Source organism: Aptenodytes forsteri, unplaced genomic scaffold, assembly GCF_000699145.1.
Source record: "Aptenodytes forsteri isolate BGI_AS27 unplaced genomic scaffold, ASM69914v1 Scaffold145, whole genome shotgun sequence".
Taxonomy (NCBI): Eukaryota; Metazoa; Chordata; class Aves; order Sphenisciformes; family Spheniscidae; genus Aptenodytes; species Aptenodytes forsteri.
The window spans coordinates 2715376-2735319 of NW_008795122.1; the positions used below are offsets into that span (position 1 = coordinate 2715376).

The window sequence follows — 19944 nt, forward strand, 5'->3', positions numbered from 1 at the left end:
TTTCATGTTAACCCCATTCTTCTCTCTGGCCCTGAAACTTGGTTACTAAATTAAGGTGTTTTTTTTTTTTTTTTCCTGGATGGGGTTTTTTGTTATTTGCAAACTCAGCAGATCCTGCCCTAGGACAATTATTGCAGTCTTTTATTGGGCATCTTTTATGGAATCAACTTGCTGCGATATCTAATTGCATGCTTGTTCAATTTAAATATACTGAACTTACTCCGAGATACCTGTTTGCGTATGCACTATTATAAACCCTAGCTTCCAGTTAAATGAAGGTGTTTTACTGGAAAGGCCTTTCATCTTTATCCAAAAGTAGTTAAACTTTTCATCCTGTCCTTAAAGCTGAACATACATAAGAAATTGTTCTGCATCTTTCTTGCTATAGCCCAACTCTGAAGTTTTGGTGGTGGTGTTTTCCAACAGAAATTCTTCAAGGTGAATCCTGAGGGAGATTTAGCTGAGAGGCCAGTTCAGATGTTTCTTCCGTTTTGAAAATTGGAAAGGAGATCTTGAAATGTTAATGGAAAAGACAGTAAGCTAGGGGAGAGATTAAAGTACGTGAGGAATCGCTACAAAATAACCCATCTTGTTTGCAAATATTTTTACTTCATTTTATGTTATTTTGACGTTTAGCATTTGAGACAGAACTGTAGCAGTCCATGACGAGGATGGTTAACTTGCGTTTATGGGAGCTAAAGTACGAACCTGAGAGGAATGGATGAAACTTTTGGAAAGCTGATAGTGTTCCCAAATGCATCGGTTTCACTCACAATCTGAGACTAATGATGTTGAGACATGTTGCATAGGTACTGAGTTTTCTCCACCAAATAAGTGAAATTAACTGCTCAAGAATTCAAGTCAATGAATGAATTCTTCTGATAGTTCAAATCTTGTTGGACTGTAGTACTATTAGTCTGTGCTGCCACGTATCAACATTTTGCCATGCGTATCAGAGCTGCTCTATAGTATGGCAAGCATGGCCATTTTTTTTCCTGCTAGACTGTAGTTAGGTGTACGCTGAGCCTTTAGTTTGTTCAAGTAGGTATATTCTGTTTAGCTATTGAGATATTAAGATTTTATCAGCAATCTGCATCATCTTCAAGTATGTAATTTCTCTGGTCTGAAGTCAGAATTTATAGTTGAACACATAAGACTCCGGTTACAGAACCAGAGCTATCATGTCGTTTGTGCATCTTTGTGCCGTTAGTCTTTGAATGGCCTCACGGAGGTGTATGTAGCATTGGTTCTGTAGCATTGGTTCTGTAGCATTTAGATCACAACTGCTAATATTTTGATGGAAGGGAGAGAAAAATTTTGAATGGCAGGTCTCTGTACTGTTGAGCTTGTGGTATAAAACTGTTTGTTTATAAAAAGTTGTAAAACATATTAGCAAGATTAAAAGTCATAATGATACTGTCTTGGAGCAAACATTAATTGCTTTCCATACTTAACTTTGAGGCATTAGGCCAGATAACTTCCGAAGATTCATTTATGCTGATGAAGTAGAGATGCGTCTCATTAGACTACAGTAGGTTCTGATGGCAGTTCTTTCTCAGAATATGCAATATTTATACAATGGCAAGTATTAATCATGACACAGATTAGCATTCGTGCTACTTCTGTGCTGTGTTGGTAGATGCCCTCCAGAGCAAAAGAATTCTCTTAGGATCTAGAATTAGTTAAATTATGTTATCGAGGTATAAAAGAGAATTGCTTGTGATTGCTTCTGTCCTTTCCTGCTGCCTTCTTTCTCTTCTTTCCCAAAGTATTGGTGAACATTTTGAGCTATTGGTAAGAGATGTGCTGAATCCTGTATTATTCAAGGACACACTCACACCGTTTGAAATGTGCTCTTCTGGGCATGAAAATAGTAAAAAAAAAAAAGTGTGAATCCAGATTTATGAAAGTAAAAGTGTTTCCACTTGTAAACTTCTGTAGCTGAAAGAAAAGTCTCTTAATTTAGGGGACAGATAAATGTACTGGATAGTGGGCTTTTTTTAATGGCCTGACAAGAGTTCAGTTTCCCATCAGATGGTTGAATTGCTTAAATGTGGAATACTGTAATCTAAGAGAGGCAGCTAAAGTTATTGATCTGGGAGACAATTACTACAGAGAAGACTAGTTATCATGTATCTGTCTTTCAGATTTGTAACTGTAGAAGACAGCATTTGATTTTAGACTGGTTTAAGTTGTTTTTTCATTTTTAAAAAAAGCTGTATTCTCCCTTAAGTGGAAGGGAACTTTTAGTTGTTACCAGTAAAGAAGTTTAGAAAGAACATGGTTGTCCTATAGTTGCACTTGTTGAGGAGCAGCGAATGGACAGACCTTACAAACGTGTCTCAGTAAACAGAAATAAATGTTTTGCGAAATCAGTCAAATTCACAGGTCTGTAGTTTGAGATTCGTTTCAATGCAAGGGGGAACAGGAACTTGGAAAAAGTGCGACTGTAACTGTTGCGTAGTTGCTGCAACATTGATACACAACCAAATCTAAGAGGGGGGGAAACAGGCCTGTGAGATCCAGATAAGGTAAAGGATGAAGCAACTGAGCAAAGTGGTACTATCTAAGCAGTAGAAAGATGCCATATGAGTTTTGGTAAAATGTTAGAAAGGAGAAAAGGGCGGGGGGGGAATAACCCATAATTAGAAGCTCTTCCAGCATATTAGATCATAATGATGCATTAATGTGACATGTAGCATGCTGATTTTTTTTTTTTTAAACTTGATCTTGTTTGCAGTTATTTACCTTCAGAAGTGAAAGATAAGAATTGTTTAATTGATGAGGCAATGAATTGATAAATGATTTCTCAGGTAGTTGGAAGATATCTTCATGAGTATACTTAGGAATGGGATAATGGAATTATTTTACTTTTTTGTTCATTTCAAAAAGCCAGAATTTTAGAGAGAAACTTTTTTTTTAAAATGTCAGAAGTCAAGAGATCTTCCCGTCTTTAATTCTGTGAGCAGTGTTATGTTCTTAAAATATTGTGGAAGTTCTTAATAAACTGTTGTAGTTAATTGCCATGTATATGTTATTGCTAAAGTTCAGGAAAATAATATCAATTTCTTTCTTCCCTCACTCTGTCAGAAGCAATAATGCTTTTTTGTGTGTGTGTTTGTTTGAGGGCATGCTGAGCTTGAGACAAGCTGGATATATCTTTATTTTCAAGTTCAAGATTCATGGGAACTCCGAAAAAAACGTAACAGTTACAAGTTCATTTTTTTGCATTTATATATTTATATATATTTATAATATTGCTGTCTTAGAGTTCGTATTTCTGTATTTGTAGGATGGAACAAAGTTTATTTCTATCGGAGCTCTGTATTCTGAGCTCGTGGCTGGGTGGCTGTTAGCAGTAAAGGAGAACTCTATCAATGGAAGTGGAGTGAATCAGAGCCTTACAGAAACGCACAGGTACTGTACATCTTTAAATGCTTACCTTCAGAATGATTTATATGTTTGAATATCTAAAATATTTTTTTGTTTCCAAAGAATCCTTCACTACATCATCCACGAGCCATGTTCTTGGGATTAACCAATGAAAAGATAGTGCTCCTTTCTGCAAATAGTATTAGAGCAACTGTTGCCACTGAAAATAACAAGGTATGAGATGTGTGCTGGTTGCTGAATTTGACAAAGCTGTTGTTTTCAGTTACTTGCAGTATATTGTAGAGAAGATGATTCTTCAGCTTCATCAGTAGTAGAAAGTACTTGATTTGTTTGTTCATTCCACTTCTTTTCCTCTATACAGATGTAAAACCAAAACAGAAACCCAACTGGTGTTTTGTAAAAATGCAAAAAGGAAAAAAAAAAATCTGGCAGATTTACAGCTGAAACAGTGAAAAGATACCTGTTTTACTTGATTATCTTGAATACTTGACTTTTTGCTGTTACAGTAGAAACTGACACTGATTTAAGAATAGAGACGCTTGTTAATGTTCTGTATATATTTACTAGAAAATCTAAGGGCATTGAAGCTTTTAGTGCTGTAAAGTAAGTTATCTAAATATGGTTTTTTTGCCCATTTAAAAGTTTACTTGAAACTGATTTGGTAAAGTATATGCACTTGTTGAAGTATTTTTATGACACCTCTCTGTATTTTTTTTTACCTTTTTTGTTTTTTGTTGGGGACTGGAAATAGATGAAAAAAAAATCCTGAATAGCTCTTTTCTGGAGAAAGAAAAGGTGGTAGGGGATAAAATCCCAAAGGGAATAATTGTTTTTTGTTTTGTGTTTGGTTTTTTTTCCTTTCAAAACCAGTAAATACTACATTAAAGGTGCAACTGAGGTGCAACTTTTCTTTTTCTTTTTTCCACCCTACCTTCTCTGTTCCTTTCTTTCCTTCTCCCTTAGGTTGCTACGTGGGTAGATGAAACTTTAAGCTCTGTAGCTTCTAAATTAGAACACACTGCACAGACATACTCGGAGCTTCAGGGAGAACGGATTGTTTCTTTACATTGTTGTGCTCTTTATACTTGTGCTCAACTAGAGAACAACTTGTATTGGTGGTAAGTAAATACTGTGTTTATGTACAACAGTGTAGATCCACTGGATGTCTTCATGTCCTTGGCTCTGAGAGGCATTGCAAAACTACTGAACCACAGTTGTTGAGTTCTGTAACTCTGCACTTGAGCTTAGGTTCCCTTTTTAAAGTATATTTATTCTCTTCTTTAATGCCTAAAGCTTTTGGATCCAATTATAACATCTTTAAGAGAATGAGGTTATTCTTTTAGGAGATGTGTATACATGCTTTAGCATTCAGATATATCAGCACTACACAGTATCAGAGAATAACCTTCTTTATGCCTTTCAGGCCTTTTTCAGATTATAAATATGGAACAAACTTACCCACATATGAGGTCCACATTCTTCTGGCAGGCTCTGTTAGAAAATTTGGTCTGTTAGTTTGTGGTCCCAATGGTAAAGATGGGAGGAATAACATCAGATGCTCCCTCTGGAGCTTGTTGTTAAAATATAACACTTTTAAACATTGCAAAATATGAAATGTGAGTTAAAATATTTTAACTAACAATTTGATAATTAAGAAGCCTATGTTTTAAAAAGAACAACACACCCAAAAACCCCCAAACCCTCAAAAATAACACTCCCAAAAGAGCTCAAATGAATTTCTAATTTGAGTGAATTCATTGAATGTTACTAATGCATTGTCAGTATGCATTATTTTTGTCAGTGTGTCAGGAGTCGTTGCATTACATATCATGCCCAAAGCTCAAGTAGCTTTTAGGCATGGATGAGTTAAAGACTTGCTGATGAGTTGGAAATCAGAGCATTGAAAATTGATTCTATGAAACAGCTTTCTCGTTAAATTCTGATAACTCTCTGGAAAATATTTAAGTAGAATTGTAGCTAGGCTTGTAAACTTAAACACAGAGGTATTTTATTCTAACTTCTAGTTCCAAATCTCAAAATTACAGCTCTCTGGTTCTTGGCCCTTTTGTTATGTCACGGCTGACATACCTCACTTCGAGTAATTACTCTTAGTGTAGAAACTAATAAGCCGTAACATTAGAGATACCTGGCTATTAGAACCTGCCATCTTTACTGCTTTTAGAATAATCAGTGTAATATATAAAAAGTATTATTAGCATTTATATGTAATCTTTGAAAGCAATTTATTTGTTAACCAACACATTCTTTCTGGGAGGAGTTAAATGTCAGTAGTGGTGATTTTATGTTAATCAGATTGATGTAGATAGAAGCTTCTGTTACTATTAATATCCTTAGTTACAATGGTCTGTAGTACACTAGACAGGATTTCAATTTCCAGTGTTGCACAGGACTGATGCTTTTCATATTTTACTTAACATGAAGGAGGTTTTCAAATAAAAGCATCTAACTCTATAATCCACTGACTAAAAAGGAAGTATCAAAATAATAAGCATGCTTAACTGTGTACGTAGGCGTTATTTTCAGCTAAACTGAGTGGATCCAATTACAAAAGAAGAGTCCTTTTTTCCCCTCTTGCAGCTTAAGTCTCTCATAAGAGTCCTAGACTCCTTCAGCTATGTCCCCAGAGAGAGAAGTGAGGCTTTTAGAATTCTAAAACAAAAAAGCTTATCCTGTTCCCCAGTGACTGCAAATCCTGGAAATTATCACTAGTCATGGGAAAGATATCCTCGAGTTCAGAGGGGACAACCCACAACTTGAAAGCTGTGACTGGAGCATACCATCTATGACAGAGGTCTTGCAGCATTTTGGACTAGAAGGAAAGCCATTTGGCAGTGACATGTCTTACGTGCTCTCCCTCTTCCTCCTCCTAATAAATTGGCCAGTTGAGATGAATTTGGAAAGTGGGGGTGAATATAGAAAAAGACTTCATTTCTCCACTGCTTTGAGATTTTGGAGAAGGTGGCACAGAGGCTTGTATGTTTGATCATGACTACATTAAGCAGAAGGAATAAACTGTTCAAAGTTACAAACAAAGCCTTTCTTTCATAGCCTTTTTTTAAATAATATGCATTTTTCCACAGGGGTGTAGTTCCTTTCAGCCAAAGGAAGAAAATGCTAGAAAAGGCCAGAGCAAAAAATAAAAAGCCGAAGTCTAGTGCTGGTATCTCCTCTATGCCAAACATAACTGTTGGAACCCAGGCAAGTGCAACTGTCGCAAGTGGCATTTTTACAGTGCTATATGATGAGCTTACAGCCTGCTCTTAAAAAAACCAAACCAAAACAAATTAGGTTCTATTCTTGTTATGCACAAAAGTTGTATCAATAATATGGAATTAAAATAGTATGTTTTAATTATATGACTGTAAATTGATGTGTCCTGTTAGTGGTGGTGTTGTTTTACAAGTATGATTATTGCTGCAAACATGGAGGAACAAGCTGTACTCATATAAAGTACTTCTGTTTTAACTTACCTACTGATTCTGCATTTTGAGAGAAAGTAAGTAGGGAAATACGATTCTCAGTAGAGCACATAACTTTGTAAATGATTTGGCATTTAAGTGCCTGCAATATTAGAGTCTGGGTTTGATTTATTTATGCAGTGGGATAGGCCTTTGGTTTAAAGCCTTTACCAAAAAGGTTAATAGCTGATACAGAGGTGTAGGATTCTTTTTGTGATTAGTATTAGAACTAGTATGAGACAAAACAGCTCCTTCCCAGGGACCACACTTCTTTTGGTTCCCAGTCCATTCTAATCAACTCTGGGATGAGTCTGTGTTATTATGTGAATTGTTCCTTTTGTGGTTGAGCATCTAAATGCTATATATTAAACAGTTGCACTGCTAAAGGTGTTGCTTTCAGCTGTGAATTGCACAACAGCCTTTTTTTTCCTAGCAAAGTGCATAGTACATCATGCTGACTTTCCTCTTCACCTAGTTCCATAAGTTTTCTTATTTTTTGGCTACTATATATGTCACCAAGAAAATGCATGCATATGTGATTTCCCTCAGTATAATCTATTGTTCTCATAGAAATAAATATTTCTATCTGTAGGTGTGTTTAAGAAATAACCCCCTCTATCATGCTGGAGCAGTTGCTTTTTCAATCAGTGCTGGAATTCCTAAAGTGGGTGTGTTAATGGAATCTGTTTGGAACATGAATGACAGCTGTCGATTTCAGCTTCGGTCACCCGAGAGCTTGAAAAACATGGAGAAAGCTAGCAAAACTACTGAGGCAAAGTAAGTGTTGAGAACACACATGCATACACACAGCACCTTTATTGCATATTCTCTTGAATTGGTGATTGATTAAAAATTGAAAAGAAGGAAGGTCGGGTTTTTATCAGTTTGAACTTTTTGCCTTCTTCATAAGATTCTAGCTTTCTTGTAAACTCTGCTAAATGTGCAGAAATGCTTACTGCAGGAAAGGCGTCTCAGTTGTGCGAAACCACTATGGAAATGTGAAATGCAGAAGGAATATTAAATGAAGACTTTCCTGCAGTTTTTCATAAAGTCTCCAAGATTTTATATTCGAATAACTGAAAGTGGTTTTGTTATGGAACTAACTGTTTTCAGGCCCTTCTTCATGGCATTGAGAGACCTGTTTCAGCCCCTCCATAGTTTGAAAAAAAAATCATTGGTTGACAATTGCCATTTAAATGTTTCTTAAAACAGATTTAAACCGTTTCAAGAAAAGCTTGAAAAAGTTTAGCAGTTCTAGAGTTTCAGGTTGCTGTATAAAGGTAATAATTCTTCCTGTCTTCAAATGAAGCACATCTGAGGATATTTAGTTTCTGTAATATTGTATCTATGCTCAGTTAATGTTATAAAGCTAATCCCTGATTAAGCAGTGTAGCACCATTCCCAACATCAGATGTATAGCCTTGTCAGTTAGGATGGTTGTTTGCAAGTATGGAGTTATTTCATTAAAGTATTATTAAAGGAACATGGCTGGGACACACTGACACTTTGCCCATTGTCATGGAACAGATTTCACCTTTTTCTTTCTTCATTCTAAGTAACACCTTTTATTCTAGACCTGAAAGCAAACAGGAACCAGTGAAAACTGAGATGGGTCCTCCGCCATCCCCAGCTTCCACTTGTAGTGATGCGTCTTCAATAGCAAGCAGTGCATCGATGCCATATAGTAAGTAATGTGTAGCTCATAGTAACATGAAAGTATGTGTAGATAAGAAGTTTTCATAAAAGGCAGTTCTACAAAGATTCTGTACTAATTTCAGAATCCTTTTTGGTCTTTCAGTCTGAACTGCAATATATGTGAAGGCTTTTGTAACAGACTTCAGATAATCAGTGAATTGTCAGTGTTAAATTTAAATGTTAGTATAAGCAGTGACTACTTGATGTAAGGTGTATCTAAGCAAGCATAACACTTAGTTCTCAGAATCAAAAGTATCTTTCAGGAGGTTATCAAGAGGAAGTCTGAAGATAAAGCTGTTTATGTTTAATTGCAATGTGATAGTGAATTTCTTTACAGCCCAGAAGTTAAAAGGAATTTTCCAAAACAAGTTCAAGATTAAGCTGTTCTTGCACAGGTTGCCTTGCAGGTGAACTTCAGTGCATAAAGCAGTAGTTCATCATCTATTACATAGTACGTCTAAAACTAGGCATTCTTTACTAACATACAAAAGCAGTGAGAAAAGTTTTATAGTACAAGTTGTACTTAAAAACCTCAAAGGCTGCATTAGAATTCGTGTAACTGACCTCTTAAGCATTTTTTTTCTCCTTTTAAACCTATACATTTATAAAGGGTGAATTACAATGCCATCATTTGAAGAAATCTCTCTGCTCCTGTTTCTTCTAATTGTTCACATATTGCAGTTTTAAGAAGCGTTCACCTAGAGAATCAAATGGCCTGATTCAGTGACTGAGAATCTCGTATGCTCAGATCTGCAGTACTGATTAATTTTACTAGTAGAGTCTTTTGCTACTGATTTCTTCTCTTTTGCAGTTCTTTCAACTGTAATTTTTCACTGTTCCCATTATAACTTTGCTTGGGATTTTGAACTAGTGTTTGAAGTTAACTTCACAGCTTAGAAGTTCTCTGCTTCTTACTTTAAAGATGTTGATAATATTAATTATACTATATACTCAATTCAGGAGATTAAATGTTGTTGTCAGTGCTAATTTAGCCATGTTACGTATTTAAACTTGATCCTGAGTGTACTACAGTTACTGTTCAGATAATGTCTTTGCAGCAAATCTAACTGTATTGCAATTGCTATTAGCCCAAATAGCTATCTTCTGCCTCATTTACTACTCTTCTAGATGTTTACCAAAAAATCCATACCTAGTGGACAAGCAGACTTCTTGTAAGGGTGATATAAAGCACTGTAGCAGGTCTGAATGAAGGGTCTTACGATGTCAGTCTTTTTACTTACAGCATGAATATCTGAGCCCTGCCAAAACATTTCTTGTATTTGAATTATTTTGCTTAAATGTCCTTAAAAATTGCTTTGTTTATCAGATAGGCTTTATTAGTGCTAATTTCATAGAAAAACATGAAAGTGGCATGGTATACTGTTAGGTAGCTCTGACTTTTGAAGTCAGATTCTTGTTAACCTCTTGTTAGTTTTTAGATTTGACTGTTGATAATCTTTTTTGGGGGAAAGGTTTGGTGTTTACTGAACATTGCATTTTGATGCTTTGATTAAATATTTCAAGTCTTTTTTTTTTTTTTTTTTTTTTTGGTAATAACTTTTTTGTCTTAGAGCGACGACGATCTACTCCTGCCCCAAAAGAGGAGGAGAAAGTGAATGAAGAGCAGTGGTCTCTGAGGGAAGTTGTGTTTGTGGAAGACGTTAAGAATGTTCCTGTTGGCAAGGTTTGTCTAAAATATGCTGTCCCACCACCTTTGGGGAAGGAGGAAAAAAAAGTTTTTCCTTTTAGATAAGCTAAGTGTTAAAAGAATCATAGTTTTGGGGATGCTTGAGAATGTTTCCGACTAGTATGACTTTTGTAGCATTTTCATTTGTCCATAACACAATGATAGTAATAGACTGAATGTGTTATGAATAAAACGTGGTGAATCTTAAAACATTCGGGCACTTTAAGTTGAACCACAATATGAAGAAAAGCAGGTGTGGTTTTATCCAAAAGATTATTTTTGGTGATTTGAGCAATAGCTCCCACATGGCCAGTGAGATTGTGAAGAGTTACACGTGTTGTGACTGACTTTTACATACACATCAGCTGAATGTTTGGGTGAATCTCATGTTCTAGCAACCGAAGAACAGAAGTGTTTTGATTAGAAATTACATGCTTCATTAATATGAATATAAAGTTATTTGACTTATTACTCCAGAAAATCTGTTTGTTTGGTCCTTGTAATTTTTTCATTTTCTCTCTAGTAAACCTTTGCTCTGACTAAGAGTGCTGTGAGGAAAATACTTGTTTCTCCATTGGCATTGTTGTGCGATGTTAGGAGGGATTAGGTCATCTAGACAGTTCTCTGCTATGCTTTTCAAAAATAAGAGCAACAGGAAAGCCAATAAAGGTTTTCCACAAAATGAAAATGTTGGATTGCTTTCTACTTCATCCATAGAAGATTAAAAAAAAAAAAAAGTTACCAGAAGAGGAAATAATTGTCCAACAGAAGGCAGCTGGATTCATTCAGAGTTATTTTACTTGCATCCCTAATGTGTTTACTTGTGCAGGAGTGGAAGATTTGCCTTGAGCACTATCTTTGAAAGGAGGAGGCCCACAATGAATTTTCATTATCAAGTTTTGGTCATTTCTGCAAAAGGGAATATGGAGCAACTTAATTCATTGAAACACTTCAGTTTCTGTAAATGAGTTTTTGAGAGCTAGTTGAAGTCGCTGAAACCATTGTTTGCCTCTCATACCAACTTTGGGAAAGCCCCTGTTGTCTTTATCTGTCCTTCCCGTTTTAGATCCTAAGATTTTCAGGACAGAGACTGTTTTACTATTTCTGTATACAGTTGTAAAGGTGTCTGTCTTTGTGTGCTGCATCATACATATATATATATATATAAAAAAATAAAAGAAACACTATAATAAATATAGAAGAGCTTGAATTTTTATATGTTGGTATTTTCACTGAATTGCTAAAACCAGTAAGTGGGCTGTCTTCTGAATAGAGTTATTGGTGCTGGGTCTATTCTGTATCAGTCGTTTATGGCAAAGCTGCTTTTTTTTTTTCTATACAAAGCATGCTGTCCTTTTCCAGTGATGCATATGGTCATTCACTTTTCTCCTTTTACAGTTTTGTAACATTTTATCTTTAGAGTTTAGGTAGAATCCAGCAGATAAAACCATAAAAATTTTTTGCCTAGTGGTGTCCAGGTTAAAGACAGAAATACAGTTTATGCCCTGTTTATGTTCTGTTTGTAATTTGGATCAGTTATGTGATTGTATGAAAAAGACTGGAGGCACCTCAGTCTGTGGAAGGGTTAGTCTTTGCAGTGTTTTCCTACAGGCTCCGGAATAGCTAATGTTGTTCATTGTACAACAGTAATGTTTGTAATTTAGCTTGTTGTGAGCTGAATTAAGCACAAAGAGGATTTGAATTCTGAACAATCTGGCTGTTCTGTGCATATATAATTTTTGAATGCGTGCAGAGGTTCAGACTGCAAAAACATAGTCATATGGGTTTGGGCTCTTAAGACTTCATGGGTTAAGAAGTCCTACCCTTTTAGAGTCCACCCAGATATACCTTCATTTGGTCTTCCATGGTCTTTTGTTTACTGAATGTCATTCTAAAAAGTCAAATCTTTGTATTGGTACGGATGGCCTCCTCCTCCAGTGGCATGAGCATCCTGCATGAGAATATACTATTCCTATGTAACCTGGGAATTTGTTAACCTTTGGTGTTTCAGAAAACTGGAAAGGCTTTGAAGCACTGTTTTAAGTACTTGATGTTACAAAGCGTGGTGTCAATAGAGCAACACTTAGCTTCTCTCAAAGTGCTGTCATCGAGTAAAATACGTGGTTATGGAGCATGTGAATATTAGGACGTCTGAGAAGTACACACTGGTAATTTGGCGGATGTTTTTTGAGCACAACATGAAGTCAATTGGACTAAACTAATTGATCTGTGAGGCCAAAAATCTTGCCTTATGTAATGATTCAGATCTGAAGTAGTAAGAGGAACAAAAAAATTATTTCTGTCCTTTTACCTGCAAGAGCATCTGTAATTTTGAACATTTATATTCTTTAGAATAAAGTGAATAAAGTATGATAGCCGTGAGCTTCTGTCAAAATGTATGCCACCTTTTAAAAATATTTAGATAATTCTTTGTTTTACACAAAAAAGAATTGTTCACATAGGTTTCAGGAGGTGGAATTTAGAGATAGTAAGGGGGTTCAGATTTACTGATGCTCAGCCTGTGTTCCTGAAATAATTTTGTTTCTGGAAAATTTGTGTTCCTGTACTTTTGGATGTATGCAACAACTTCATAATGTCTCCAAAAAGTGCTTGGTTAAAATCCTTCCTAGACCACTGTTGTGTTCCATTTGTAGAACGGTGGGCAGGTAGATGGTGTCGAGTTCTAACACGCCTGTTTCTCTCTGGGCTCTTACTGATCTTGATATAGTAACAGCCCTCCCCTGAGTGCTAAGACCTAAGATGACTGCTTGTGGTTTTATTCTGATACTAGTACATCGTACAACCAGCATTTTACACACTGCTTCGTAAATGTGGATTGTGTATGGTGCCAAAGCAACAAATGACCAGAGAGTGTGGCAAGAGTGCAGAAGTTCTTATGTTGGGGGAGTCTTGAAAGAAATGAAGAAAGCAGAAGTCTGCTAGATATACTCTTGGATTTAGTAATCTTTCTCCTTGGAATGTATTATCTTCCAATCTCATTTCAATTTAAATCCTTCATGGGCTTGGAACAAAACTAAGCCTTTATTCCTCCAAGTCTGTCATTAGATGGAGGAGGTAATGATTATAAGATTATCCACCTAATGGAAGACTGATGGAATGAAAAAGCCTGTCACTTGTCTCTTCTGTTGTCTGCATTGGTGAGAAATCTGATGGAGTCTTCTTTCAGTGTTGTTTAGAAAAGATATGGGCTGAAATAAGCCTTTGTTACTGCTCACTGGTATCAGAGGAATAGAAGCTGGTTTTGTCCATCCCATGCACTTTGGGATATTCTACTTATCCACATTAGCTTCTGGATCTCCTCTTCTGGAATGACTTAAATGGTATCTGGAACCACTGTTAGAACAAAAGGGTAGGGAACCTGGGTTGGAGCTGCTTTTTTCTTCTTTGGCAGCTGCGGTTCATTTTGGTCTGAGGCTTTCCATTGGCAGTGTCCAAGGCCTCCCCAAACTGCTTCTGTTCATCAAAGTTATCCTCAGTCAGGTGAGACTTCTGTGTATTACCAGTTTTGCAGTTCCTATGCCCAGAAAGCTAATCAAGTCGTAGGGATTTTGTGAAACATAAATTTGGATTGAGTAGTTTGTTCTTTAACTTGTACTTTGCATTGTATTATTTCAGTCAGTAACTTGAACTTTTTAGTTTTTGTTTGATTTCTGTCTGAGATTGAAGCCTTCCAGTGAGAAGGATAAGTTGAACGAGCTCAGGCTGGATATAGTCCCAGAACAGTTACCTAATCCCTATTAGGAATCTGTTTTTAATCCTTGGAAGTTGAATATTTTAAAAAATTTGTCAGTGTTTCTTTGGAAGTGCTCATTCTACTTGGAGAGTAGAGGTAGAAACCTTTTCTGTGATGTTGAAATTTCTCCCATTCCAACAAGGAGATTAGATAAGAAATAAAAAAATGTATTTTCCCTGGTCTTCTGCTGCTGTGTCTTGAGAGAGAATATGGTGATTCTGGAGAGGGAAAGATTCTACAGATTATCAGTGGATCCAAACAGGTTTGCTTCTGAAAGGCTCAAGTGCTGGTAGTCAACTTTGTTATTTTTAGAGGCTACTCAGCCTATTGTTAATGTGATTTTAAATTAACAACCATAAGAGGGAACAGGGGAGGAGAAGCGGGGCTCAGGACCTGCCTCCACTTCCTTTTGAGGAAGGGACTTCAGTTGAATGGTTTCTGCTAATCAGTGTGCTTTGGCATTATGGTTTAAAGGAGTGTGGCAATGGGTTAAGGGTAAAGCAGATAACAAGTATGTTCGTCTTTCAGTTTATCAATTCAATTTTTTCTTCCATTAAAAAGAAAGATCAGATCTCATTATCCTGTAGTTGAAAATGCTCTAAAAGGTATTTTGCTTTTGGAAAAAAATCCTTAAACTTCCATTTTGTTGCTTGCTTTTTTCATTTGTTTGATTCAGTTCTTTTAATTTAGTCCTAATAAGGCAAACACTGTATATGTAGTTCTGTAAAAATGCTTGTTTCTAATTGATGAAACTTTTGCATTAGCAGTATGAACAGTTTAAGTACATTAGCTTTGTAAGCTAAACCATCTAAATCCTTTAAGCTCTTGCATTTTATTTTTGTTAATGCATTTTTCAATGAATTCAGACTTCTATAATTTCGATTAAAGAGGAATGTTGATGTTGCTTATTTATCTTGTTTAGTGCCAGCCCGTTAAACCACATCTCTGCTTTGGAGCTTTCTATGTACAATCGCTATCAAGTGTTTCACTCAAGCTCCTAGTTGCTTGCTACATCAATGGATAGTTTTATTTTCTTTCTGTGTAACAGCCAATAGCCGTAGTAGTAACTGTTTAACTCAAGAGCTGCATTTTAGTTACCCTTTGAAGAGGTGAATTTCTTCTCAACCAAATCTTAATAAACATATTTTCCAGTTTTTAAAGATAGATTATTTTCTTCTTGAACCACAAAATGGGAAAGAAAAAAATATTTGGCATGTGGACCCTGAAAGAGTCACCATAGAGTTCCAGCACTTTAAAAACTGTCAGCATTTCTTTGAACACATGAAAAGTGATGTAAGTGAAAAGTGGTGTAGGTGATATCACTAAGAGCAGCCAGAAAGCATGTAGAAGAAAACTTTTAGTTATGGAGATAGGATATGTTAAATATTTGGGGATTGTGCCTTTTCTTAAGGTGTGTTTCTTCCTCCCACCCCCCCAGATTATAAATTTGAAACTTCATAAACAAGGTATCATATGCCCTGCTAGACATTGACCATTTAGAATCTTCTGTTTTCAGAAGCAGCCCAGATTTACAAAGCTTTTGTAGCAACATTTAGTCATTAAAAAAAAAATAAATTCTACATGTCAGACTAGAAGCTGTGGTCAAACCATTGGCATGTGATTTCAGGCTTATAAGTTAGTCTGATTACATTTAGATGTTTTTAAGGTACCTTGATTAATTTTTTTGACCAAATCGTGATTTTTGTCTAGAGTGTTGTCTTGCAAGTCTCAACAGAAATCCGTCCTTGTATAGTCTAGATCAGAGTTAATGTTCATTAATCTTTTGACGAGGTCTGAATTTTGAAATTTTGGGGTAGTATCCTTACAGCCGTCAGTGATGCTCTACTACTAGAACTAGGAACTCTGCTGCTAGACTGAAGTTTCAGTGTATGGGGAGCAAGTGCTCTGACTCTATGCACAATAATCTTTGTTACAAAAAATCTGCTAATACTTTCATATTTGTCAATATATCCTTTTCTCTGGCATGCTTGATAGGCTGCACCTAGCTAGAGAAATTGAGAGAAATATGGGAATGCCTGGATTTTTATTACCTACAATATCTTGAAAATTTGAGAGGTCAGGGATGTTTTATATAAAGTTGATTACATCTAGATCTTTAATATTGCTTTGTAAGCACTTTCTGTGTAGAAACTATTGAGAAATTAGGGCCTAATCAAGATTGACAGTTGCCCATATCTAGTTTTGATCAAGACTGAGAGCATACCGAGATCTTATTTCTACTCAAAATTAAAACATTGTCTGTCCTTCCCCCTGCCCCCTTCCTGCGTAGCTTTGTTTTCCTTTTGAGAAAATTATGGTCTCAGCTGGAAACTCAAAGGGCCTTGCTGTTTGGTGATAGCATAAGATGTTTCTATATCAAGGAAACCTGTTTTGACAGTTCTGATTAGATATGCATGGCAGCAACTCTTTAGAGAGGCTTACAGTCTCAGAAATGACTGTGTCAGTGTGGGGTTGAATAACTTCCATTTCCTTGGAGGGCAGAGAAAGACACAGGTGCATGAAGTAAGTCTGGATAGACTTGTCTGTATCTTTCAGTCCTAAGGGACTGAGTGGAGAACTTTATCATCGAGTGTAAGGGACAGGTAATAGACCCATAAACCAACGCTTCTTTTTTCCACTATGCACAGTCATCGTGAGGAATGAGCACTAAGGCTCTGCAACAGAGGCTTTAAAAATTCTTGGATGGGGCCAAAAAAAAAAAAAAAAAATTTTTCTTTTTTTTTGTAGAAAAGGTATAGCTTTGTTTTCCTTTTGAGAAAATTATGGTCTCAGCTGGAAACTCAAAGGGCCTTGCTGTTTGGTGATAGCATAAGATGTTTCTATATCAAGGAAACCTGTTTTGACAGTTCTGATTAGATATGCATGGCAGCAACTCTTTAGAGAGGCTTACAGTCTCAGAAATGACTGTGTCAGTGTGGGGTTGAATAACTTCCATTTCCTTGGAGGGCAGAGAAAGACACAGGTGCATGAAGTAAGTCTGGATAGACTTGTCTGTATCTTTCAGTCCTAAGGGACTGAGTGGAGAACTTTATCATCGAGTGTAAGGGACAGGTAATAGACCCATAAACCAACGCTTCTTTTTTCCACTATGCACAGTCATCGTGAGGAATGAGCACTAAGGCTCTGCAACAGAGGCTTTAAAAATTCTTGGATGGGGCCAAAAAAAAAAAAAAAAGAGATTTCCTGTCTTGTAGTACAAGAGCTAACGGACACTTAAAGAAGTAAGAGGCTCAGTGTAGATGTTTTTTGTTGAATTGTTAGCTAATATTTGGAACTCATTGCCACAAGAATAGTGTTTATTTCCAAAAGTGATTGGACAAATTAATAAGATAAGGGTCTATCCAGGCTGTTAAACATGAAGTTGTCCTGCTGTTTCCAGTGGGTGGAAGCTGGAAAGATACCAGGGAAGTATCAGTAGGAGCTTCTCTAGTCAGTTGGGGTTGGTTCCTGTTGGACATAGGATGTTGAAATGGAGGGACCTTTCATCTGATTCAGGATGCCTATGAAGTCATGAAGAGATCCAAGTTTTAAAGACTTCAGTAATTTTAGCAAAACAACAAGGCTAATGACCAAAAGCTGTAGAATTTTATCACTGACTGTTGTAAACTTTTTTCTTTTCCTGAGAAAGGTCTGGTTTATTTTGAAGCAAATCAACCAAAACAGTTTCTATTCAAAGCTTTTGGTAAAACTGTAATGTGTTCTGCTTGTAGGTGCTAAAAGTGGATGGTGCCTACGTTGCTGTGAAATTTCCAGGCACCTCCAGTAATGCAAACTGTCAGAGCAGTTCTAATTCAGATCCTGATCCTTCTTCTCTCCTCCAAGACTGTAGGCTGCTCAGAATAGATGAACTGCAGGTATGTCTTTGTGAAACATTGAGAAAACAATCAGTATTTTGAAATGTCAGCAGTGTGTGCTTAATTGTATCTTAAAATTTTACGTATGTTTTCAGGTCGTAAAAACTGGTGGAACCCCAAAAGTTCCTGACTGTTTTCAAAGGACACCTAAAAAGCTGTGTATTCCTGAAAAAACAGAGATCCTAGCAGTAAATGTAGATTCAAAAGGTGAGTAGGACTTACCCCATAAGATACTCTGTTGGATCCTTTATTACCTGTCTCTTCCTAGTGGAAAACAACTACTGTCAAACTAACATAAACAGTTGTTTCCATTTATATAAGTAATTTCTTAAAAGTGCTTTAGTTAGGAGTTCTTTTACTGGATGCTGTCAGTAAAAGACATTAACTTTTTTCTTCGTGTATCTTTGAAGGAGTGCATGCTGTTCTGAAAACTGGGAACTGGGTTCGATACTGCATATTTGACCTTGCCACAGGAAAGGCTGAACAGGAAAATAATTTCCCTACTAGCAGCATTGCATTCCTGGGTCAGAATGAGAGAAGTGTTGCTATTTTTACAGCTGGACAGGTTTGTGGTTTTATATCTCAATCATTTAACCTCACTGCACTTCACTTCGGTCATCTTTGAATGGGATGGTACAACCTTTTGTAAGGCTTTTCCAAAGACTGGCAAAGAAATAGTTCTTCAAACGGGTTATGAAAGACTTGCTGGTACCATTAATATTTTGCAGGCTCAAGGGGAATCGCAATCTAACTCTCTTAAGCACTTTTAATAATCTTACTCAAATTCTACCTTGAATAAAAGATAAAAAGGGGGGAAAAAACTTGACAGAGTAGTTCTTGTGTTAGTGTAAACTTGTTATCTAGCTATATTTTGGAATTGGATCAGATGAAAATCCACTCGAGAATAAATGGAAATGTTAACAAAAAAAAAAAATCTGTATTTGATACTAAAAATGATATATCGAGGTTTTGTGCAACTCTTTCTACTATCCAATGTTAAGTATCTTATTTTATCTGATTATACAGCTTGATTACACTGTGCAGGCATCCATGAGGAGGGCTGAGAAAAAATACCAAAACCATTCTAGTAACTTCCACAAACACACATAGTTGAAGGAAACATTTTTGGCAAAAGAACTGAATTTGAATGTTTCATTTCAATATATTCAACTTTCTTTGGAGCATTTAACTAAGCTAAAAGTATAGGTACTATACGTTTCATTGGTAATGTTTCGTAATGAATGTATATCATAAAGAAGAACTTTTAATAGTATTTACTATATTAAGCACACTTCAGGCATTTGAGAAAGGGAATCTGGTATCTTAATCCTGCGCCATTTGTAATGATAGGAGACAATAGTGTAAATGAGAATTTTAGGTAAACTGTTGTCATTGTTGGCAGTCAAGCAGAACTGGACCTTTTGGGAAGGATAATATTTATAAATTGTGGAGACTTAATGATAAAACTTTTTTCCCAAATGTAGGAATCTCCTATTATTCTTAGAGATGGAAATGGTACAATCTATCCAATGGCAAAAGATTGTATGGGTGGGATACGAGACCCTGACTGGCTTGATCTTCCACCTATTAGTAGTCTTGGAATGGGTGTTCATTCCTTAACAAATCTTCCTGCTAACTCGACCATCAAAAAGAAAGCTGCTATTATCATTATGGCTGTTGAGGTAAAATATTTTCTTTACTACAGAATTATGTGCTTTTTTTCTCTTGATTTTATAAAGTTATGCTTAAAGCAGCTTTGTGTTTACATACCGATTTGTATTTTCGCTATTTCAAAGAAATTAATTTCAACAGAAGATTCTCTTAGAAACATGAAAGCACAAACAAATTTACGTAGTAAAGTGAGAGATCCATTTTGGGGGTGCATGGCTTCTGTATCAGGCTTTTAACTAGTAATATCTTTTTAGGCATTACTTTTAAAACTGTTACATTTTATGTATACTACCAGTGTACAATTTTATTTGTTTTATGTGTGCACAGTTTTTCTGAGGGATCCAACAACTTGTTTTCTTGTGAATGCAATACTTCAATACTTCAATACTT

The 19944-nt window shown here is 36.1% G+C and overlaps 1 protein-coding gene across 1 annotated transcript in view; it reads left to right on the forward strand.

Annotated features, from left to right (window-relative positions):
* Window positions 1-19944, forward strand: part of UBR5 (ubiquitin protein ligase E3 component n-recognin 5) — a 74182-nt gene that overhangs the window by 18132 nt on the left and 36106 nt on the right. The window contains 12 exon segments of the mRNA XM_009277137.2: window positions 3293-3337; window positions 3340-3417; window positions 3496-3606; window positions 4357-4511; window positions 6495-6612; window positions 7465-7649; window positions 8447-8556; window positions 10139-10251; window positions 17740-17883; window positions 17979-18090; window positions 18294-18448; window positions 19368-19565. Of these exon segments, the coding sequence (XP_009275412.1) occupies window positions 3293-3337; window positions 3340-3417; window positions 3496-3606; window positions 4357-4511; window positions 6495-6612; window positions 7465-7649; window positions 8447-8556; window positions 10139-10251; window positions 17740-17883; window positions 17979-18090; window positions 18294-18448; window positions 19368-19565 (1524 nt within the window).